Source organism: Ostrinia nubilalis, chromosome 21, assembly GCF_963855985.1.
Source record: "Ostrinia nubilalis chromosome 21, ilOstNubi1.1, whole genome shotgun sequence".
Lineage (NCBI taxonomy): Eukaryota > Metazoa > Arthropoda > Insecta > Lepidoptera > Crambidae > Ostrinia > Ostrinia nubilalis.
In genome coordinates, this window is record NC_087108.1 from 1,646,817 (window position 1) to 1,671,936 (window position 25,120).

At 38.0% G+C, this 25,120-nt stretch overlaps 3 protein-coding genes across 4 annotated transcripts in view; 1 reads left to right on the forward strand and 2 right to left on the reverse strand.

The window, feature by feature from the left end:
• LOC135082082 (bolA-like protein 2) overlaps positions 1-19,071 on the reverse strand; it is a 52,295-nt gene extending 33,224 nt beyond the window's left edge. The window contains exon 1 of the mRNA XM_063976843.1: positions 18,808-19,071. Coding sequence (XP_063832913.1) covers positions 18,808-18,870 — 63 coding nt within the window. The 5' untranslated portion in view covers positions 18,871-19,071. The remainder of the gene's footprint in view (positions 1-18,807) is intronic.
• On the reverse strand, positions 17,013-18,799 carry LOC135082070 (dolichyl pyrophosphate Man9GlcNAc2 alpha-1,3-glucosyltransferase). Its single transcript, XM_063976824.1, has one exon. It carries the CDS (start codon positions 18,694-18,696, stop codon positions 17,098-17,100), a length of 1,599 nt encoding a protein of 532 aa, XP_063832894.1. The 5' UTR covers positions 18,697-18,799; the 3' UTR covers positions 17,013-17,097.
• Positions 19,072-19,455: 384 nt separating the features above from the next.
• LOC135082566 (protein adenylyltransferase SelO-like) lies at positions 19,456-23,818 on the forward strand. 2 transcript variants are annotated; one of them, XM_063977366.1, is made up of 12 exons: positions 19,456-19,616; positions 19,726-19,889; positions 20,135-20,215; positions 20,296-20,459; positions 20,899-21,071; positions 21,257-21,356; positions 21,429-21,589; positions 21,671-21,792; positions 21,874-22,003; positions 22,551-22,692; positions 23,227-23,360; positions 23,665-23,818. In XM_063977366.1, exons 1-12 carry the CDS (start codon positions 19,473-19,475, stop codon positions 23,785-23,787), a joined length of 1,638 nt encoding a protein of 545 aa, XP_063833436.1. In that variant the 5' UTR covers positions 19,456-19,472; the 3' UTR covers positions 23,788-23,818. The 2 variants fall into 2 exon arrangements, with proteins under 2 accessions (XP_063833436.1, XP_063833437.1); XM_063977367.1 differs by having other exon boundaries at positions 22,551-22,677.
• The last annotated feature ends 1,302 nt before the right edge of the window (positions 23,819-25,120 follow it).

The window sequence follows — 25,120 nt, forward strand, 5'->3', positions numbered from 1 at the left end:
TAACGATTTTCTTCTGATACAATCATAGTGCCCCAACAATATTGGTGTTATTTGAAAGCCCAATAAATTTCCTTAAAGAAAAACACATTTAATTTCTTAATAAATGATTAACATATTATACCATAAATGTGACTTGAAAAAATACCTCACTTTGGGCCCACCTATGGGATCAATTAGACCAATTTTTATGGTTATAAAACCAAATAATGATCTCACGTGTCCTTTTTAACAGATGGATAGCGATTAATCACAACTTAACAGTTTTATAGCCATAAAAGTTGACTTTAGCGTAACTACCTATTTTTTGAAGAAGTGACTCTGGATCCTTCTAAAGACACATTTTTGGGGCAAAAACCTTTCCTTTAATGAAATGAAGGTTAGAAATAGGCTTTTAAATGGTGCCAATATTGGTGGGAAGTGGGGTTGCATACGTTTGAAAATGCTTGTCGCGGGAGGTGCGATTTATTTGATGTCGAGTGTAGCACGCAGAATTGCTAAAATCAAGTGGCAGTGGGCAGGACACATAGCTCGTAGAGACGATGGCCATTGGGGCAGAAAATTTCTTGAGTGGCGACCACGGCACGGGCTGGAAGACGTAGCGTGGGCAGGCCTCCTACTAGGTGGACCGACGATCTGGTAAAGGTCGCGGGAAGAACCTGAATGCGGGCAGCGCAGGACTGTTCATTATGAAAAACCTATGGAAAACCCAAAGGCCTCTCGCCTTTGTCCAGCAGTGGACGTCATTTGGCTGTAACGACGAAATAGGAAAGAATGTAACTATCAAAAATCTTCTCTAAGGCAGCATTTTTCCAATTTCGCAACGAGCGCGGCAATCACACTTAACTAACAGACTAACAGAGAGCATAGCGAAATCTATTTTAATCACCAATTTTCAAAACTCCCGGAACACTTTCCAGGTAACCACGTTAATTTGTACCAAACGACTGGACTATAATTTAATTGATATAAAAATTTGGGTACATCTTCTCAAAAACAAAAGAACTGGTGCTAAAAGGGTTAAGTGACGTTTTGCCATTTGTAGAGGGCCTTGTAGAAGGGGAGGCTATGGTGCTGAATGTGAATTAACTCGAGTGTCATAGTAACTTATTAGGCTGCTAAGCTTGATGATAAAAAGAAAAATATTTTATTCAATGTACATAGTCTGGTCGTAAGTTCTGCCATATGATAATAACTTTTGAATTTTGAATGAAGGTTTCAAAAAAATTTTTTACTGAATTAGAATTAAAAAGAAAAAATGTGCTATAGTTCGAATTTTATTGTATGTGTAGTGGACGCATAAAGAAGTCCGAACTGCAGTTGTCACGTTGCATTGCTACGCGCCAAAGCAGATAATTTTCGTTGTGCTAAAAAAAATTAGTTTATCTTTTCATTAAATGATAGGTATAGGTGTACCAGAATCTCATGGCAAACAAAAATATTGGAAAAGTGTGTCTTTCATAATGGCAAATGTCTATGGCTTTATTGTCACCTGTCAAAGTAAATCAAGTGAACTGTCAGTCGCTGCAGAAATTTTGTAATCTCTTCATGCCTATTTGTTATTTTTGTGAAAAAGTCAAAAAAGCTCAAGCAAGTCATATTGTTTTCAATGTGTATTGTAAAATAAGGCATAATTCAAAGTCAATCTTTGATTTTAAAGCGCGTCGTTGAGTTGACAATAAGTTGGAGTGAAATTTGATACATTTAGTTTATTACCTAACTGCGTCAGAAGGAGGGTTTTTTTAATATTATTCTTATAATAGCTGCTTTATCGGGGGTTTCAGGTGTACCTCACAAATTGGTGCAGAGGAATGGTGAAAATGTTATGACCATGTAAATAAAATTGAAAAAGATTTCATCAGGTAAGATAGAATAATTGAAATGCTGGAAGAGCAATTTATAATAAATACCTCTTTATCTTGATCATATTGAAGAAAAGTGGAATCCTTGGAATCGTTTATGTACGTTATATGTATATTATATATATAGTTATATGTACGATACATAATAAAATTAGTTACATAAAGTAATATACGATTTACTTATTTTTCAAGACATTTTCCTATTATTATTACTGATGGGATTGCTACCATGTACCTTAGTTTTGAGTTTCCAATATTTCGGCACTGTTGCAAGCGCCATGGTCACGGAGTAACTGAAGAAATTAAAACCAGACATCGTTCAGATGTGCGTTCAAAATACCTGAGATTTAAAAAATCCCACGTTTTCCAAAAAAAAAAGACTTGAAAATGGAATACAAAATGATAAGGTTATGGTAAATGATCTTTATCAATGAAGAAGCAGAAGTTCAATTTCATGTGTCCTCCATCTAGGAACTGAAGAAATTAAAACCAGACATCGTTCAGATGTGCGTTCAAAATACCTGAGATTTAAAAAATCCCACGTTTTCCAAAAAAAAAAGACTTGAAAATGGAATACAAAATGATAAGGTTATGGTAAATGATCTTTATCAATGAAGAAGCAGAAGTTCAATTTCATGTGTCCTCCATCTAGGATAGTTTCCATCGTCATCATTGGCTGCGGTCTCAAATTTGGGCTTAATTGAGGTATTTTTTGGGTGAGAGGCATAAGAACTAATGCCGTTTTATATCAAAAATTCATACTTAGAGGTACTCAACCAGGTACAAAGTATTTCCTTGTATGTTAGTCTGCCACTCTTTAGTAAGTCCCGAAATCCCCGCTTCGGCTCCCCTACTAACCATTCTAACCATTGTACACAGATAATATCTTACATGCAGCTTTTCATGTTACTACGTCACATTTTCAAAATCCGCGCGGAAAATCGCTCCTAGCGGAAGAGCGCACTTTGAGCTTGAATATTTCAGTCATTTTTAAAGATATCAAAAAAGTAAAAATACAGTATTCATTCTAATTTTTTGTAGTTTATTTTGGCATCTTCAACAAAAATCGTGCGCCATGTCCATTCATTTATTAACTTCTGCCAGTTAGATTCATTGATATTTTCAATAATTAGAATATGTAATTTAGATTGTTCCGGTCAGTCTTGAGATATTCGCGTCGTATTATGAAATATTAGCCACTACCTGCATAGTAATTTTGCCAAGGTTAATTGACGACTTTAATGCGACCATAACACCAATCTCTTAGTTTTACTGCGTCATTTTAAAGGAGGCAGTTGTGATGTATTTTTATGTAAGTAAAGAAACCAACTGGATTACGATATCAGCGGCATTTGGGTAATATTATTGTGATGAGAACAATCATCATAGATGACTTTTTTGTCTGGGAAAAAATGCATTAAATTGCAATTGGAACAGGACACCAAGTCAGAAGGACAAGGCATACCCACTAAAAAGACCCCGGTACTCCGTCATTCGTCATAAGTGGGAAGGAGGAACTGTTGAATTTCGGACAATTCATCATAGAAGACCCTGCCAGCTCGGCTAAGATGCGCTCCGTGATAAAATCTTATCGACGATTTTAGACGACAAACGTATGGGCTTATCAGGTAAATTCGATAAAAGCTAATCCTAGGCCTACAGATCTCAATGTAGTACGGACAGTAAAAGCCCAAAAACTGACTTAACTGTTAAATAATTTCCAACACATACTTAAGGCTTCCTCGAACGATAACAGCCGATTGTCATTAGCCTAAATGTGCCGATACTTAGAATAAATCCGACTCGTCCTATTGTTCCAGTTCTTGCAACAATGGTTTAATTTCGAATGCACGGCGCGCATGCGTGACGACGACGCCTAAATGGCTGCGCGTTGGAAAACTACAAGGAATTTTGGTCCTTTGACAGCACGATGACTGTCTGATGGATGGTTTCGCGTTCGTTTGGGGGTGACATCATTGATAGAATATTTTTGTATGGCAGCGCCGCTGTGAGACTTGTAGGCTACTTTCAAATTGGTCATCAATCCCTAATTTTTAACTGAATGTGACACATATAACAGGATTTTTTTCTTAGGCGTCACTTAAAAATTTGGGATTGATGGTGAAAACGGGCATAAGTCAACTAAGTTTTGGTCTTGTAGAGTTAGAGGCCACTGAGTGGCATTGAATCTTAGTTTAAATTTTGAGCTATTGCCTAGATCTATACTATGTACCTTGCCTTGGTCGGTCCAGCGCATAGGTGACTTGCCACGAGGGTTTCTTCGACTTTTCCTTGGCAGTGGGAGACGGCGTTTGTGACTGCACCAGACAGTCTGCCAACAGAGAGATGGCGGGAGATCGTGCGGAGTGTTGTATCCGCCTCAACAACCGATTGTGAACAACGCATCAACGTGACCACGACCGCTCTGCCAAAGGCGAAACGAATAAGAAGATACCTTGCCTAGTACTTATAGTGATTTTGTTCCCGTCAGCATCTGCAGCAGCAAAAAATAGTAGCTAGTATTTTCTAGACAACATTTTAATTAGAAATAACAAATTATTAATTTTCATAATTGATTTGTCGTGTTCTTAACGTGATAATTAACGACACGTGCAATAAGTTGTAAGATAAAATTATATTTATTTTTATTACTTGCAAACAATACTATATAAATTAGAACTGAACAACTAAAGCAATCTTGGATTCTAATTGTTATTTTAATTACTTTAGTCAATTTTAAATAGAATCTTAACTTGATTACCTATTCCATGTCAAAAGATGCCAACAGGACCATTTTTGAAGGTAAATATGTAAGCTGTCCGTCATTGTCAGGCATCTCATGAGATTTTGACAGGATGAGCATTTCACGCTAAAATGGAATAAAATTCAAGTAAAAGGGGTGGCCTGGGCAATGGGCATGCCTACTACTAGGTGGACCGACGAACTGGTAAAGGTCGCGGGAAGAGCCTGGATGCAGGCAGCGCAGGACCGTTCATAGTGGAAAGCCTTGGGTGGGGGAGGCCTTTGTCCAGCGGTGGGCGTCATTTGGCTGAAACGAAAAGGGGTTGAAGAATCCAAGAAACTTGTTTTATTAGGATTTTTTGCTTTATGTTAGGTTAAGTAAAGTAATTAATACAGAACATAGATTCCAGTCTTGTTTGTAATACTCGTTACTGATTGTGAAATCATACGTGTTATGTGACTCAGTACTGAAAATAAGAATGGAAACCCATCTAATTGTACAAATTAATGGCCTAGCCAATTTGAGTCCTGAATCAGACCTGATCATTTGAATCAATCGGGAAAACCGATCTCATAAAGTTTCAGGAACGGGATCAATAAATCCAATTCTGTTACAGGAAAACTCAAGCCTCAAGCTGTGTTCAAAGTCATTGGTGATGCAAATAAGTTTATCTTCAGACGAAGAGATACAGTTTAAAATTTGTTTGGGTTAACATTTTAGCTTGTGTGATGGGTACAGGCTGTTTATTTTAATTAGATTAATGAATAATAATTTTATTAAAAATAATAAGGTTGACATATAAATGGCTTTAACGTAGAAAATACTAATGGACTTTGGACGCCTTCGACTTAGTTTGCTTGTTAAATCTCAATTTAATCAAAATTATACGTGAGTTTACATTACTTACTGTGAACTTTAATCATTATCCTTCAACAATTTTGGGATGAAAAATAAAGAAATGAGAGCCGAATGAACGGCCACCCGCAAATCACTAATATTATTGTAATAATAAGATGTTGATAGATAAGATAAATAAGAGTGTTATTTCATAGCAGAGACATCTACCATCGATAATAATTTTATCGATGCTTGATCATCTCTAGTCCTATTTTTGTTGAATAGGCCATGTGTACCCGTGACGTCTTTATTATTATGAGTAACCAGATCTTAACGCTTGGAAAAACCCCTGTCACTGAAACTGGCGATATTTCTTAGTATCTATGACGCAATGACCCGAAATGGCACTACATTGTTTAGTTTGCTACATCTGCATACTGTGTCTATGTTCTAGGAAAGCTCCTTTGTTTTAAGGAACAGGAAAACGGAATATTATCTTCCGTTACCTACTGAATAACTAGGTGATAGGTTTCAGTAGTATATGTATATCTTCCTTCATACGTCATACTGAAGGCTGCCCGGCTGTAGGAATCTGAGAGTTTGAAGCACCTAAAAACATTGATTCCAGTTCATTATTTACATAATTTAAATTCTAATCCCTGTAAGTATTACAGCTGGAAAACGAACTTTGGACCTGAGCATTACTAGTAGGTACTGAGAAAACATTCAGTGCTATAAAATTAATCCCAATCCCAACTAATATTATAAATGCGAAAGTAACTCTGTCTGTCTGTCTGTCTGTTACGCTTTCCCGCTTAAGAGCCATTTTACATTTTCGTGCGAATTTCTAAGATTTTGAAAGCATGAATTACTATCTTAAGCAACACCCAGAGATTATTTAATAACTGCGAAAGATAGGTCAATCCTTAGTGTTGACCATTAATGAAACGGATTTACTAAAACTCTTTTGCTTAATTCACAGTGCCCCATCTCCCACAACCATTTTACGGAAAAATTGCCGCAGACTCATTTTCAAAGTCCTGTATCTATTATTTATGCTCATATAATAAGCTTAAAAATATATAGTAATCATCGGACATATATTCTTGTAGTCCATTAATGAAATAGATTCTTGAATTTAATTACTATTATTGAGTAAAATCTAAAAATAATTTGGCAAATTTGAAGATTAACGTCACATTTTGATCGTGGTTTTTGGTTTAAAAACACAGCAATAACTGCAATAAAAGTATCCCAAAATAAAGAATATTCATTGTAGAATTGATTTCTACAGTTATTGTTTAAATATTAGTAACCACTTTGTCAAAATATTGATGTGAATATCAGTATAAATTACAATGCGCAAGCCGACATCGATTAGTATGGCGCGAGCGCCCGTCAAGGCAGGACCTGTGTCATTTTTCCCGCCGTGACGTTTACGTGCGTTCGTGTCGTAAAGCGGTGATTTGTACGGCGACCAAATACATTTGATACTATGCCGAGAGGCTGTTTCGAGTTGGCCGGCCGAGCAGAAATTGAAATGATGAATTTTAATTTCTTTGACGGATCTGGGTGTAACTATGTATAATATGTAGGTACCATGTATTTAATTTAATAAATAAATTATAAAAAAGTATATCCATTATGCTAGCACCCTTAACACAAGCATATTGGTTGCTTACTTTTGGACTAGATGGCGCTGTAAAATTGCCCAAAGATTTGTTTATTTATTTATCCGCTTTGAGTCTTGTTTCGTGAAGAAGAAAAAGAAGCGTTTTGTTTCGAGAGGGAAGCTTTGTTGTTAAATCTATACTAATAAAAGAGGAAAGATTTAATTGTTTGTTTGGAGGCAATAGGCTCCGAAAAAAAATTCTTTCACGATTTAGAATCCAAATTTTTTTCTATGTAGGCTATAAAATATTTTCAAAAACTTAAGTCCAAAATCTTTGATAAAATTCGACGTTTAATGAATAAATTAGATAACATATTAATACTTTTTTTTCAGTACGATTTTAGTACTTGTTTTTCAGAAATTCTACGATTTAACTAAACTTCTAAAGTGTTTATATTTTATGCATAATTTATTAACTTCTAAAATATACATATATCCTATTGATAGATGACGTGCTTCGTATTTTATTAAAATTATTACCTGACTAGGTTAAAAAGGTGTGGAATGTTATTTTGGAGACAACTTGGTTCCATAGAAATATAGAGAAATGCTAAGTAATGCGCTGAGTTCGAAACTCAGTGTCGTATTAGAAATTCACACACACAAAGAAATCAAATTATGTGCTCATTATCCACTGCGGTATCAGTATTCAACGTGCGAATAATCTTTAGTACTATGCAAGCAATATACACTGTTTACATAATGAAGTCGCTACTGTCATCATTGCTTTCACAAGCAATATGTTCCAATTTGTCCCTTGTCACATTTCCCTTTAGTTTCTGTGCTCTGTGCTTGTTTCTAAGTTGATATCAATGAAATATTCCTTAGTACTTTTTATTTTTTTTTTTTTATTTTGACACGTGTTTGAAAAATCAAGGTCAGATTACAATAAAATAACAAGTGAAAACGTAGCATTGCATTGCAACTCGCAATTTCGCAATATTGAAGAGGAGATTCCATTGGAAAGTCTGTATTCATTCCTAGGATTCCCCTAACACCATCAAATTCAAGAGAATTCAAGAGAGTGCAGTTTCCCATCTCATGCTTAGGGACCACGGTTTAAAATAGTGTGGTTGCATAAAGCCTGCAACGGGCAACCGCGTGCGCAGCTGCTCATACTGATTTTCGATACAAAAGCAAGTGTTGGCGCCCTCACGAGTTTTAGCGGAGTTCCATATGGTAGCGGGAGTAGACTTAATGGAAATCTATGCTTCTCCGACGACCAGTTGTATGTGGAATACTCCAGAGTATGCGCACACAATAGCCTGGTGATTTTAGCACCTGAAGGAAAAACAAAAAAACATTGTTTACAAAGAAATCTGCGGCAGGTGTAGTGTTTTAATTTTATTTTAGTAAGATCTCATAATTTTGAAAGTATTCAAATATTTAAACATAATAATTTGTAGATTTTATATCAAAAAATATAATCACTTAACAAAATTAATTTTCTTAGAATATTTTAATTCTATTAGAACCATTTTCCACTTCATCGCAGAAGAAGTCGCGGGCAAAAAGCTAGTATGAAATATGTAGTATTGCCGCGGCTTCACCCGCTTGAAATTTAGTTTGTCACAGATCGTCATAAATTATAGCCTATACATTGTTATTCCGGTCGACGCTAGGGATGGATGAGTGTCGCTGTCGCTGGCGACAGGGTCTTCTGGTTCAGGGTTCATGGCGTAGGTCTCAGGCAAAATGAAATCCACTCGTAGTCCAGTCATTTAAGCTGATATTAGGTAAGAATCTCGGAATTCGAGATACCCAGCTGTAAGTCTGTAAATAGTTGTATATTGACACCCTAAAAGTTGTCTCAAAACCTACATATGGTAGGGTGTAAGCAACTATTAAATTTCAACGGTCACAAAAATCGGTTTTTTGCACTTTTTTTAGAAATATCTCATTTCCTATGGGTTTTTTGCTATTTGTATTTATTATCAATATTGTAGAATACAAAATTCTCTACAAATTTTGTTTAAAAAATATTTTTATACGGTGAACCGTTTTCGAGATAGAGGGCGGAGAGCGCGCGGTCACTGCATCACTTCAGGTCAACTTAAGCGGTTTAGATTTTTCATACAAAAGGATTTTCCCGCTAATTCCTGTTCCCGTGGAAATTCCTAAGTATACTATAACCTGCCCAGGAGTATGAAGAATAATTGTACCAAGTTTCGTTAAAATCCGTCTAGTAGTTTTTGTTTCTATAAGGAACATACAGACGGACAGACAGACAGACAAAAATTTTACTGATTGCATTTTTGGCATCAGTATCGATCATTAATCACCCCAAAAAAACCCATAGGAAATGAGATATTTCCAAAAAAAGCGCAAAAAAACGATTTTTGTGACCGTTGAAATTTAATAGTTGCTTACACCCTACCATATTATGTAGGTTTTGAGACTTTTAGGGTGTCAATATACAACTATTTACAGAATTACAGCTGGGAATCTCGAATTCCGAGGTGAACTTACTATAATGACTGGACTATCGTAGAAATTAATAAACTCAGTGTATTCACGAAAATAATTACACACAGCACTAGAGTCGTATCCGAACTGAGTGAACCAAAGGTCTTGCGATAGGAACGTCCGACCCAAGTGATAGTTGAACACAGACTGCCTAGTACTGCTGTACTGTACTGTAAAGTTTCATCAAAATCTGTTCAGTAGTTTTTGCGTGAAAGTTAACAAACATCCAGACATCCACACAAACTTTCGTATTAATAATATTAGTAAGACTAGTAAGAAGTAAGATGAATTATTTTAGTTATTTGTTTACTTATAATAATATTTATTTATTTATTTCTTAGCTCTGTCTGATAATGGATCTGGAGGAGATGCAATGGCCACCTCCGTAACAAAACAATAGAACCCTATGGAGTTTGGGCTTGTGTGATTCGCCTTGACGAATACTTCGTATCCAGGGTCCGATGATGGAGCTGTAAGGGGGCAGATTTTTTTTTCACTATGTGACTGTCTTTATTTTGTACTTAATATATATTTTACATATTATACCTATTCGTGTTTCATTATGAATCGAAATATAAAAGACTTAATAAACTCTATTAAAAATTTAAATTAATTTATCAAGTTTGAATACCTCATTCTACCTTAAAATTAATAACTTAAATCAAGTCTTAATACGGTCACGGCTCAAGATTTTTTTGTCCATTTCAGCGTTCTTTTTACTCTTTTGACGTTGCGTTGACAGCTTTTACCTAAATTCGCGCGGAATATTTTTGTGAAATGGCTCTTAAACCTCGCAACCGATTTTGATGAAATTTGGCATAGAGATAGTTTGAGTCCCGGGAAAGAACATAGGATAGTTTTTATCCCGGTTTTTGAAACAGGGACGCGCGCGATAAAGTTTTTCTGTGACAGACAAAATTCCACGCGGGCGAAGCCGCGGGCGGAAAGCTAGTCTCAAATAAAACCTACATCCATTTTGCTACAAGGAAAACCATCATCGATGTTATCATAGGTTATCAATGAAAAATCTAAGAATGATCCGTATTTATCTGACTCTTAATGACCTAGGTCAAAGTCAGTGAGAGCCGTATAATGATGCTGGACCTGGATGGACTCCAAATATTAGGCGATTTCAAAAAACAACGAAAAAGCGTCACACGCATCACTGGTGCCAAAAACTCACGTGGTTTGACTAATTCATTCAGTTGAAACTAAGTATTGCGAAATCCGGGTTTTGCGAATTAGATGATGATCATTAACTTTCAGAAGACCTTTTTATTTATTACATGGGACTTGACCTTCACTGGTTGGGTTTTTATTGGCGGTCAAGATGTAGATTCTGGCTACACAGGAGTTGCAGCGGTGGGAACGAGAGGTGGGAATAGTCCCGTTATAAGGGCTTATAAGGCCTTTTTGCCCTGGCATTTGTAGAAAATAACATCATTACGAAAAAGTGCCTACGGAACCGTAAAACTTCCAACATATTATCACGCTAAAGAAGCGCCTCTCTACCAGCAAAAACAACTTGTAAATTGCATTTTAATTTTTCAGAGGTTAGGTGCCTAGAGCCAACAGTTGCAAAATTGTAGTCTACAATTCTTTTCTCTTTGTATCGTTCAGTCATTGTCACTAGAGTTAACAATCTCTTTATTTTTATCGCATTGCATATGACTGTAAGCTAACTTATATTTTTTTAAGGCTGAGTTGCAGCACCTTACTTTAACCTTAACTATAACGATAACCGGTGCATTTTGTATGGAGTTTGACACTCTTGACGTTTGTTAAGTTAAAGTAAGATGGTGCAACCCAGACTAAGAATGATTTTTAGTTTATTTTTACGTTCTGTTTCATCATTTATTCGTTAATTCGAACTTGAAGTACCTGCTGGTTTAATAATTACCTACGCACATCACATGCTTGCCAAACCCTTATTAAATAATTACAGACAAATAGACTTCCCATTCGAATCGTTAAAATTACTTTGATTACGTATTTTGGAGATCAGTATCATTAGCAATTTCCCTTAATTAACCTAGTGTCTTTGGTAATGGGAGTCAATGAATATGTTACAGTCAAAACTCATAATCGGTCAAAACCACGAATTTTTTACTGATTGGTAAAATTTCAAATCAGGCGAAACCACTATTGAAGATTTTGTTGCAGTCAAAAGTGATATTGACCAGGAGCATCAGTTAAAACCACTTTTGACTGATTTTTGCAGTCAAGTGGTTTTGACAGATTATGAGTTTTGACTGTAACACATTATAATTATCAGAAATTATGACAAAAATGTTAAATATGAAAGTAACTTACTTCGACTGGTTCCCTATCTATTCTATGACTGATAGAGTTTAAAACAATACTTTTGAATACAATAACTACTATAATGCAGATAATTTTATGACTTTTCAACCGTTACAATTTTATTAACAAAGAAAAATAAAAAACGAAGTCGTGAAATATCAATAAAATAAATTAATGAAAACTCATCACGTCTTGAATATTCAACTAGAGATAAGAAACACTTAATTAGGTTTTCTACCTGCAAATTGCGATAATAAATGCTTAATTAATTGCTTTTTTGTAAAAAAAAATGTTACTCATTTCAGCTATTGTAACTTTCAACATGGATTAGTTTCAAGTTGCCCAAATATCCCAACTAATCCCAACTAATATTATAAATGTGAAAGTAACTCTGTCTGTCTGTCTGTCTGTCTGTCTGTCTGTCTGTTACGCTTTCCCGCTTAAACCTCGCAACCGATTTTGATGAAATTTGGCATAGAGATAGTTTGAGTCCCGGGAAAGAACATAGGATAGTTTTTATCCCGGTTTTTGAAACAGGGACGCGCGCGATAAAGTTTTTCTGTGACAGACAAAATTCCACGCGGGCGAAGCCGCGGGCGGAAAGCTAGTACTATCATAATTATGTTTGTTTCCCCTTTCTCTGAATGATACTGAACTGACGTAATCGAGTCTTCCAGTGACTTGGCCCACTTTTAGCTTGGTCCACGGGCCAAGTCGCTGCATTTTTAAATAGTTTTTCTTCCAGTGACTGGCCACCTTCAATGTTTTATTAATAATTTAAACACCAAATCAACAAAAATCTACTCTAGAATCTTAGAGGTGGGCCCAGTCACTGGAAGATAAACTATTTAAAATTCAAACCAGCGACTTGGCCCGTGGACCAACCTAAGTGGGCCTAGTCACTGCAAGACTCACGTAACCCATTACCCACCCCCGGTTCGGTATAACTTTTTCCCGGAGCAAACCTGGCCTACACTAGTTGGATTTTATTGGTATTGTTGAGTTGATCCTATACAGTAGCCGTAGCAGTGAAAACGAGAGGTTGGAAAGTTGGAATAGACCTGTCTGATAGAACCTTTTTGCACTAAGCTTGTCCATTTTAGGTCTCTCATTTAACAGGATTTCCAGTGGACCAGCTATAGCAGGGACTATTCCCAACGCTGCAACTCCTGTGTAGCCAGGATCTACAGCTTGACCGCCAATAAAAACCCAACCAGTGAAGGTCCAGTTTATCGTGAGGAAAAGTTAAACTGTCATTGGGCCCGCAACGAAATTAATCAGAACACAGGAGTACGAAGGTTCGAGTATCCTCCATTACAGTTTTCCTATTCCCGTTTTCACCATCAATCCCTAATTTTAAGTGACCCCTATGAAAACAAAATTCCTTTTATGAGGGGTCACTTAAAAATTAGGGATTAATGGTGAAAACGGCATTAAACCTCTATATTGTCATCCGTCATCATCAGTCGGAGACGGGCGAGACGGCCCTGGTTTATTCTAACCTCTCCTATCAAAACCCTCCCCTTCCCCTCCTTAGTAACTAGCCACGCCCCTCTATGCATCTTCCTACGCATGCAGTGCGCACGCGCCGCGAAGTCATGCGTGAAATTATGCAACCGGTGAAACCGTCGACTACGATTGTCAAACCTTACTGATTTATTTGGAACTTGAGGATGTTAATTGATTTTGGTACTTATTAAAAACTAATTAATACGTGTACATCACCTGTTTTAATTTAACAAGTACTGTTTTGCGAAATGAAGCATGAAGCAAGCCCTGTATTATAAAAATTCAAAATGTAATACAAGTTCAAAACAAGAACCTTTTTGGGACATCAAGCTAAACACGGCATGGCAAGGCAAAAGCGACGATTGACTTCATCATCATCATCATTTCAGCCACAGGACGTCCACTGCTGAACATAAGCCTCCCCCAATGACTTCCACATCGCAGGGACGCACCTTTGACTTGCTATTTTCCCTTTTTAGATTTCTGTCTATCCACTTCTTTTTCACTCTTATGGCGATGTGTATCCTCGTTTGGTACCTAATGTCACGTGAGCATAGTTAAAGACAGATTAACTTTTGAGCCATGCCAATGTAATCTAGATACTCGTAATATTATTCCAAAGACATGACGTGTAATACTTAATTTATTTCGATGATGTCAGCATGCTAGAAAATTTACTAAAGATATTTAAAAGTGCTGCTGATTGGATATTCCATTTCCACGTTTGTACAGGTAATGCGTAAGTTGTATGGTATCAAGGTACGCGGATACAGCTTATATCTCGATCACCATCTACCAGATTATCTCTAAACTTATCTACCATTTTAGGTATTTTTGGTTAAAGTGCGCCTATCAAGATATTATGCCGAAGGGAAGCCGGATATATTCGTAGGTACATTATCAATTTTCCTTAGTCATTCTGTATCTTGTTAGCATTTTTCAGACTGAAATAACATGTGCTGCTCACTCACTTACTCAAGAGTGCCCTGCAGATCGTTGTGACCTCTTTCATGCGTATTTCTATACAATTTATCCCTTCTGACCCACCACACTACCAGTAGTGTGGGGAACTACCAAGCCAGTAGTGTCGTGGGTAACACATCTTCATTCTCCAACTCTCTGTAACTCCATTAATCTACCTAATCTATAAATATTAATTGAATTACAAATAACATAACACAATGATAAAACTTACCCTTAACTACCTTAATATAAATTACTAAAACTATAACAAAACTTTCCTCTGACCAAACTATGCACTTATTACACATCTTACACAGAGTCATACTAGTTTACTAACTAAAATAAAATAAAAATAAAATATATTTCTTTGGAACAAGTACAACTTGTATTACATAAACATGAAGACACCCTGTAGGTACGTTGCAAAAAAATAACTAGCGGAACGCTCGACCCGAGTCGACGTAGTATCGCGTCGTGCGACTCACCTCCAGCTGGCAAATTTATTGATACCTACCGCCTTCCTATAATATTAATTTTTATAGGTACTTATAAGCTATTGCGATGAATGTGCAATGTCACAACAAACATTTTTATGTTTAGTGATATAAGAAATGTTAGATTATAAGCCTAACCTTGTAATTAAATTAAATAAATAATAAAATAATTCCCATCGACACTACTACCATAACTAAATGTAAAATTTGTAAAATTTTGGATTGTTTTGTAATAAATTATGTTTATATGCAACCCTAACCTCGGTACAAATTTGCAGTTTGACGGAATTTACTGAAAAAAAAAATATTACCTAAAAGGGCTTTCAAAATTTGTAATTTTTTTACAAATTGTACATTTAGTTATGGTAGTAGTGTCGATGGGAATGAAGATGTATGGCCCTTAAAAATTACCCACGACACTACTGGCTTGGTAGTGTAGAAGGGAAAAAATATTCCCCACGACACTACTGGTAGTGTGGTTTGGTAGTGCGGTGGGTCAGAAGGGCAATTTATTACGTTTATTACACAAATCGCTCTACCCTGGGATATAACTCTTACTAGATGGATTATTGGCAGTTACACTACGTTAAACTGTAAATCCTAGCAACACAGGAGTTGCATTGGTGGGGCTGGGAAGCTGGGAACCCTTAAAATGGCCTGCATGTACGTTATTTTACGATGTTTACTGTTCAATAAAAGTATCTTACGGTCCTTCACTCGATCTTATTGCAATAATAAGTTTGCATCATCTCTAGACTATCACGCGACTCCTGCGCACGTTCACGTGTCCCGCACAGCACGAGTTCGAGTGCTCTACTCCCAATCAGTTTGTTTTCTGATGGCTACAATGTACAGTCGCACGTCTAAAGGTCAGCGCACACAGAGGCGGGAAACGCGGGAAAGAGGTCGCAATCCGGGAGTCCGGGACGATATTTTTTTGTAGTTTGTAGTAAAATCAAATAGAAAGTGGACGCCTCCCAGCGCGATTCGCATTCACTGCTTCGCGCTGGATCGCTATCGGATCGCCTTCCCGCCTCTGTGTGCTGACTTGAAAGCATTTGTCACACTGCTCTCTGCTGTCTACGGTCAAGTCAAATGAACACAGCCCGCACCTGTTACTTTACACGTACTTTGCTTGGACCCGCACTTTCAGATCGCATCAAAGAGATTGCAGGCTGCGTTCACTTTGACCTGACCGCAGACCGCATCCAGTGTGGCGAATCCTTAAAACACTGCGGGATCTTACGTAGTTGTAATAAGTGCTACTTTGCAATAAAATGTATAGTCTGATGTGCTGTCGACTGTACAGTCAGCGTCAAATAGTTCGTGACACCTAAAGTGGCCATAAAGTTCGCAACACATCTTTGTTACGGTTGTTTTGTCAACTTAGAGTAGGCGCACACCGTTAATATTTCGTCGGCCGATAGTTTAGTCGGGCAGTTGATCAGTATGGGCATGTATGGGAGTGCGCACACTACGCCGATTCGATTTAGCCGATTCTTCATACAATACAATTTAAAATCGGGCACAACTATCGACCAACTAAAAATCAACGGTGTGCGCCTACTCTTATTGTCCACTTCGGGTGTTACGAAATATTTGACGCTGACTGTACCTACCTATTGTACAGAAAATAGTCGTACTGACGTGTGCAGCATACTGACATATCTTTATCTGGTTACAAAAGGTGAAGGAAACAGTTTTTAGATGACTGATAAGCGACTTTATCGTTATGCTGACGATTCTGTTGTCTCTTACATAACGTATAGAATCTCAAAATATTGAAAATAAATGTCATACCTATTGTAGTTTCAGTATCAGTTTTGAAACTATTGAAGAGCTTAAAAGCAGCCTAGCTTAACTCCTTGGAATAAGTTTTTTAAACTCTCAAACAGAGAAAGCCCACTAAAATTTAAAGTTTCAAATACCCACTACATTGTTTATGAGTAAAGTTCTAAAAATATAATTTACTATAAACAATAATTACCTACTACAGCATTACTAACCCAGTTTCTATCCCACAACAATATGTATATTTTAGTTTATGAATGACTAATTTAATTTTGTTACCTACTAATATTCCTGTAATGCACATTCCTGAGGTTTACACCTATACCTACCATTTATCCTGATTTTTCTTCTCATTCAGTGGTTAAAGAAAACAATTTGGTTTAAAATCTAAAAATACAATTTATTAGGAATGTAGAAATGTTACAATCTAAAATGCAAATTCTACTTTGTTCGTACAGACTAGTTCAATTTTACTTTAGGCTTTGGCAAAAAAAATGGTATCGATATTTGTTGGTAGTTGAAATATATGAAAAACATAACATAATGGCAGCATGAGTACATAGAAACTAACAATGGGAACAGGTCTGGGTATTGTGGTGGCGGCTCAACACAGACTGAGCCAATGGTCAGCCAGAACATACCCAGGAGAGAAAAGAAGAAGGCAGTGCTAAGGAGCTTCATAAAAACTGAGCTCTCCCTTTTCTGGGAAATTGTCTGGTACACCAAACTGGCATTCATGAAGGAGAAAACCCCAGCGTTCAGCCGAGCTAGCCTCAGGCAGATAGTAAAGAAACTAATGTAAATAACATTAAGCCCAACAAAAGGAATTATCAAGCCATCTTTGATCAACAATGGCAGCATACTGAAATTAGAGACTAGCAAGAACCAAAAACTCATGAATGGGTCATCAGGTAGGTGCAATGCAACCGGAATGGCAACTAACAATATAGACTTTTCATGAACTTGAAACGAAAATAGGAAAAATGCTAACGAAACATTGATAAGGCATAAAACAAACTTCTTTCTGTTTATTCTGAAAAACATGTCAGCGCAAGAAGGAAGCGATGCCACTGCTGTCATCGAAAGGCACATCTGTGCCATAGTCTCATTGGTATAAAACGTCTTTAATTTTATAAATACATTAACAAAGCACCACACGTTTGAGACCTTATCCTCAAACACTCCTCGTTTCAATGGAAATAGTCTGTGCAAGACTTGGAGAATATTTTGCCACGAACCAGAAAGGGGATACCAGACAATTACAAAAGTTGTAAATACAGCTATAGCTAATTTGTTGAAATTACAAAGAAAATGAGCTAATTTGCCCTTAGGAGGCATTCCAATAAAACATTTTCTGAGTAAATAAACAAAAAATGGCAGAGCATGATACAATTCCATTTGTTTATAGTTTAGGGCAAGACAGAAAATCATAGTTGCTAAAACATCATTCTCAATGGCAACAATAAAGAAAGTAGCCCACAGAAACAGGCCAAGCGACACACAGTTGTACTGAAAATGTCCGTGGTCTATCAGTATCATGCCTGGGTACAATAACATTAGTACAGTAGACAGGTCAGTCCTCTTGAACACAGGTATATGAGCGTCTCTGAACCTCACACGTTCCAAGTCAATACATAAACAGAGCACAGCGGTCACGAAAAAGTACATATCACTGAGGAAAACTGTCCATCTCATGAACATTTTGTGGGATTCACTTTCATAACCTCTCGATGCGAAAAGGCGCACGGATTCGGGGTCCCACCAGTCCGCGACGAGACCCATCAGGAAGCTGTGGTATGCCGTCAAAGGGGGGTAGTCTAGACCCCAGTACTCAAGGTCGTTCTGCGTCGTGTTGTGGTACCATTGTATGACAGGAGTATGTACCGTGATCTCCTGCCAATGTCTCTGCGCTTCATAGTCCCCGTACATCGGGGGTTTCTTGTACCCAGAATAGGGGTACGCGGCGACACACCAACGCACAAGTAGGGCGAAGAAAACACCGGCCAGCAGCGCATCTTTTGTGACATTGAACCTATCCGGGTCCGCTCGTCGTGTCATTACGCCAGTACGAACACACTAAATTACGATTTTCACTTGTGTTCATTCACAAAATGAATTTATTATGACGCGGCATGCGGTGGTCAATACAAAATTTTGACAGATACTTACGACGTGAACGGCGTCCAAATCCTTGATCAGCTTTTCTTTGAGATATCCTTCCGTATACACCATATTCGTCAATTAAAATCCATTCATACACGTGCACAGTCCACAAAACTACTGCACCACACACTCCGATTTCCGAAAACTAGTTCCTCTTCACGTTGGGAACTTGGTTTTTTTCGAAAGTGAGAAAATGAGAAAGTGGACCACTCTCGAAAGTGAACTTGACTTGCGGCCGCAATCCTGAAGAACTTCAAGTCGGATGCGTTCCTCCATGTATTATCCGACCAAATTAAGAGATATCTATTCGGGCGAAATTCAATACAATTTCAAAGCAATTTTTCTGAGGCAGGGTTATCGTGACCTTGACCGGGTTACATAAACTCACGCCCAACTCACGCCATAGTCGCTTCTATTTTCACAAAAAATAAAAATATTGAATAATAGGTATTTGGACAAAAAACGTACATTTAATTCTTAATTTTTTATAGCGTGGAAATCACAAAGATAAAAAGACGTTTTGTTAGTTTAAAACAAGTCTCACACATTGTCTCACCTCACACACGTCACTTGAACGTCACTCACTTTGTCACTCACTGACTTGACTCTATTTTAAAAACCCGGATGTTTCAGATTTTCAAAAAATTTTCATTTTCTTACCGATAGGAAACATGAAAATGGAAGGGGAAGCAACCACTCTGAAGAGAAATCTAACAGAATGGAGGTTCAGTCAGTACCCGAAATACATTTTGCTGCCCATTGATGAGAATCATGATCAAATCAAGTCAAACATCAAGAATGTTGTGTTTTCCGAGGTAAACCTCATCACCTAAGTACTTAGCTGATGCTGCATCATCCTCACGCACATAGAAACCAAGCATTCACTCAGCTCTACACTACCTACTATGTTACTCTTTTATTTAGGTGACTCCTCGTCCCTTGGAGAGGAATATTCGTTTAGTGTGTTACTCGGAAGATGCTCTCAACTCTATCCTGGACATGGATCCCGAAATAACGACTCGCGAGGAGTTTGCTGAATTCATAGCTGGCCGCAAGCTGCCCTATGGAGCTCTGCCTGTGGCACATCGGTAAACTTTCTCCACATTCTAAGAACAGCAGAATTGTACCTGATTATCCCTTACTTATACATAAGTACAAGTCCAAGATGGACTGCAGACCGCAAACTGCGAGCCACCACTGTTTCTATTAAAGTCTAAGAAATGCGGTCAACCGCAGCCGCTAGCCGCAGTGTCGCCTGCGGTTGCAGTCTACAGCCCATCAGACATTACCTTCAGGAAAAGGTTGTACTAAGTTTTTTCGAGTGTGGTTTCAGGTATGGTGGTCACCAGTATGGCTTGTGGGTAGGTCAACTTGGTGATGGTAGAGCTCATATTCTTGGAGAGTATGTGAACAGGTAATTCAGTATCTTTATGAATTTTCTACCGCTTCTTGCTCCCAAGTATTTACCTACTTATTGAAGCAATTTGTACGTAGACATGGCGACAGATGGCAGATCCAGCTCAAAGGGTCAGGGCAGACTCCCTACGCGAGGGTGCACGATGGCCGCGCTGTGCTCCGCTCTATGGTCAGAGCCATGATAGCAGCTGAAGCCTGCCACTTTCTGGGGATACCCACCACTAGGGCTGCTGGACTTGTTGGTTAGACTACAACACGATCAGTTGAAGCTTACTGCGCACCTCGCTGGAATGCGACTCTCACTCCCATTTACCCGCACACCATCCTGCGTTCGCCCCATCCGTATTCTACCAGAGCGTCGATGTGACGTCACGGCCGCCGGGTGCGCAGTTAACTCGAACGGGTTGTAGTACATAAACATCTCGTTAACTTTTTTATTCAACAGTTTTTTAATGTATTGTGTAACAGAATGATACAAATATTTTGACCTTGACATGTTGTGAACCGACTGCCATGTTGATAATATTGCGCCATTTCACGTAACTCGGTTGAACATAATATTATTGGTAAATTAAGTCAAGGGCGGTTAAATGTTCGACGGCTACTATAAACCGTAATGAAGCTGTAAGTATGACTATAACTTTTGTTAAGTAAGTTTAACTAAAAACTGCGGTTTTCCAGTGAGCGACGAGACGGTAGTCAGAGACGTTTTCTACACCGGCAACCCTCGAAGAGAAAGAGCTGCTGTTCTTCTCCGCTTATCACCGTCATGGTTCCGCTTCGGGTCCCTGGAGATACTGTCTAAAACTGGGGAAGTTGCCGTGTTGAGACAACTCTCGGATTTCATCATCAAAGTGAGATGCATGATTTTTACAACCCGATCAAACTCTAACTGCGCACCTCGCTGGAATGCGAGCGTACCAGAGCGTCGATGTGACGTCACGACTGCCAGGTGCGCAGTTAACTCGACCGGGTTGTAAGATGTGTTCAAGTGGGTTAGCTTAGAAGAGCAGATGAACGATTGGTTGTTTCATTTCAGGAGTACTTCCCTGATATCCACTTGACTGATGAGAATCGCTTCATCAGATTGTTTTCTGAAATAGCTCATCGAACTTTAGACCTTGTGGCAAAATGGCAAGGTATCTATTATCATCAAATTCCTTGATCACCTTCTGAAAGTTTAGAAATACGTAAGATTATGCTGTTTTCAGGTTTCGGCTTCACCCACGGTCTTTTGAATACGGATAACATGAGCCTTCTAGGGCTTACTTTGGATTATGGACCATTTGGGTTTGTAGACTCGTACGACGGAGGCTTTGTGGCCAACTGTTCCGATGGAGAAGGGCGGTATGCTTTGGCCAAACAACCTGACGTAAGTTTCTGTACTTCTGCGACATAACCAGGAACTGTTCCTAAATTCAAACTCATTAAGATTTTAATGCTGTTTATTTAGGTGGTGGTTTGGAATATCGGGCAGCTAGCAAACGCTTTGAAACCCCTCCTGACATCATCTCAACAAGTCCACATGTCGCACATCCTGAAGACTTTGGATACCTATTGCAAGAATAAGATCTTGTAAGCTCTGGACTATAAATTGACTGGCATCGTCTGAATCCATGATGACAATATTATCTACATAAGTTTTTCCCATTTTAGAGAGACTTTCTTGATGAAGATCGGCTTGAAGGAAGAGCGTTGGGGCGATGAGCAGCTAGTGGAGAAGCTTCTGGACATGATGCAGCAGACTGGAGCTGATTTCACTTGCACGTTCAGACAGCTTGCTGAAGTACTTACCTAAGTCTTGTCTAAGATTATTGTCATAGGCCTCCCCAATGTTTTCCGTGTCTTTTTTTTTTAATATAGTTGTTACGGTTAATGTGATAAATTGAAAATTATTAATAATAACCGGTTATTATGAATAATTACCGACAGTCGCGGTAAAAGTGATAAATTAATCACATTTAACAGTGATTATCTGATTATTTAATAATTCAACCTTAGTACTAACAAATTTCATAAAAGAGAATAACATCTTGTGTACGTGCTCGTGTACAGCCAAACTTTTGAACGTTTTGATATCATATATTAATATAATTTGGCATAATGAGTTTGGAATGTATTTTGCATAATATTACTTTTCCATGACGCCTATAACATAATAAGCCTAAGCCGCCTATTTAGTTTTACACACACATAAATGACCTCATATTAATCACATTTACCAAATCATGTGGTAATTATTCATAATAACCGGCGATTATTCATAATTTTCACATTTATCACTTTGACCGTAACATAGTCATAAATAATAATACTTTTTATATGATTGTCAGTTGGAACCCTGTGAAATGGTGAGCGAAGTGAAGCTTGACGAGAAGTGGTCTCTGAAGCGACTGTCCTCGCACGCGTCGTGGGGCTGCTGGCTGGACCAGTACCGCGAGAGGTTGGATAAAGAAGCCGGTAATTTCAAATTATGTAAGAAGATATTTCTAAACGGCTACGGATTTCGGTACTACCCGATCAAGTTAGCTGCGTACCTGGCTGGAATGTGATTCTCCCTCGCACTCATGCTTTCACCTCCCCGCGTTCACCCCGTCCATGGATACCAGCAGGGTCCCGATTACGCTAATTTTTAACGTCTCCAATATAGATGCGCTTCTTCGATTCTGTGATACGATTGGTCAAAACAGCTGACGTCAACTGTTTTGACCAATCGTATCGCAACCAATCGTAAAAATTAGCGTAATCGGGGTACTGGCACTGGGCTAAGATGCGCACCGTAATAAACTGCTATCGCGGCGTTTTGTCGATTTTGACGTCACTATATCGTTTTATCTACCGGGTGCTAACATGGTACCCCGAAAATTATCATGGTGTCGTCATGGCAGCCAGGTGCGCAGTTAACTTGACCGAGTTGTAATTGCAAATGTTTTAAGTTCGCTTCTGTTGCTATTTTAGTCTTCTTGCAGTTTTTAAGAGTAAAAATTATTTATGCCTTTTGTCGCTTAGTGGACGCAAGTTCAGCAGGCCTGTTTGAAGACGAACGTCGCCGCCGAATGCTGAGCGTGAATCCGGTATACATTCCCCGGAACTGGCTACTTCAGGAAGCTATCGTCGACGCCGAAAGAGATGACTATCAAAAAGTTTGTGCCATCATCATCATCATTTCAGCCACAGGACGCCCATTGCTGAACATAGGCCTCCACCAATGATTTCCATACTGGCCTGCATCCATCGCCTTCCTGCTACTTTTATGAGGTCGCCGGTCCACCTTGTGGGTTTCCGGTACGTGAGCTCCACTCCAGAACCTTGCTGCTCTATCAGCCGTGAGCGTACTATGTGCCCTGCCCATTGCCACTTCAGCTTGTTAATCCATCGGGCTATGTCAGTCATTTAGTTCATTTTTGTGCCAAGGTTACAGTTTCTTAAATTCTTTATTCTTTTTAGGTTCGTTTTCTTCTCGATGTTCTACGTCGCCCTTATGAAGTGCAACCAGAAGCTGAGAGGCGTGGTTTCTCTGCGCAACCACCCCAGTGGGCGTACGCCTTAAAAATTAGTTGTTCAACCTAATTTTAACTATAATAAATGCTTTAGCTATTTATTTTTTCGTGTTTCATTGCAATGCGAGTAATGTCATGTATTAAATAAATGGATTTATAGCCTGACCAGGAACATAAAAACCCTCGCCATGTTGCGGAAAATTAATGGTACTAATTTCTTTTAATGGCAACAGTAACTGAAAACTTCATTGACATGTCACCTTGCATGTCAGTCTATTGTTGTCAAAGTGTAAACAAACTTTATTTTAAATGTGCGCAATTGTTTTGTGAATTAAATTGCTAAAATCTTTTTATAGTCGTGAAAGAAAAGTGGTTTACAATGTGTTAAAGTATTTGTCGAAGAGAAATACTAAGGGTTCGGACAATATTTTCATTGAATAATGTTTCCGACAAAGGTTGTCAAATTGACTGACATGTTTATCGTATAGTACAGTCAACTATGAAAATTAGCTGTGGTTTGTTTCAACTACCTATTTTAAAGTTTTTTGTCACTTTGTAAGTGTTGAATTTTATGGAATTGGGAAAGAAGTACCGAGTTTGAAGCGTTCATGAGCAGACATTGTAGTTGAATATTCAAGTTCAGAATTTGATTATTGATGAATAATAATAAAATCCTACTTGCTCGATTGATGGTTTCATTTAATTTATTTAAACCAGTTTACCTATAATATAATATTTTTTTGTTAATTTATGAAAATATTAAATTAGCCCATAATCCTGAATCCTGATACATAAAGTTAGCCTATTAATTTAATACAGGTACGACTGTACCCAGTGTTGCACTATCAAATGCAATTGACGCGCCTCTATGCCAGGGTTTTTATGTTCCTGGTCAGGCTATAACTCCGTTATATTAATTAGTATACCACTCCATTCTGTATTCTTTGGCATTTGCTTCTCAAACTGCCCGCGCTTTATTCGGACCGGAACTGGATCAAATACTGTCAATGAGACAGTGACAGCAAGTGACAGCCACAGGTGACAGCAATCACATCAACAAACAACGTCTTGTTCTAATAGTTCTAGGGATGTTCGAGTCGGGTACCTTGTAAATATTGAATATTCAGGGATGGCAATGGTCCGATTGTAAATCAGGGCCTCGATTGCGCTAATTTCTAATGTTTCCGATTCATTTTCGTTTCATCTCCAGTCTACACTCCAGTCATGCTCCATTTTCATTCCAGCTGATGAGCAATTCGGTATCGGTAAGTTCACGCGCAAATAAAGGATTATGCACTTTTCATAAAAAAAAATTAAAAGTCCGAATACCTAATTTTTTAAACTAAAATTACTAAACACAGCAAATGTTCCTGAAACGTTTGACTTGCGTTTGAGTAAAATTA

Excerpts from the sequence above, each read along its gene's own strand:
- LOC135082070 (XM_063976824.1), bottom strand. The coding sequence starts at position 18,696 with ATGACACGACGAGCGGACCCGGATAGGTTCAATGTCACAAAAGATGCG.
- LOC135082566 (XM_063977366.1), top strand. The coding sequence starts at position 19,473 with ATGAAAATGGAAGGGGAAGCAACCACTCTGAAGAGAAATCTAACAGAA. Across the intron at positions 19,890-20,134 it reads GCTCTGCCTGTGGCACATCG|GTATGGTGGTCACCAGTATG; the intron begins GTAAACTTTCTC and ends GTGTGGTTTCAG. Across the intron at positions 23,361-23,664 it reads AAAGAGATGACTATCAAAAA|GTTCGTTTTCTTCTCGATGT; the intron begins GTTTGTGCCATC and ends TATTCTTTTTAG.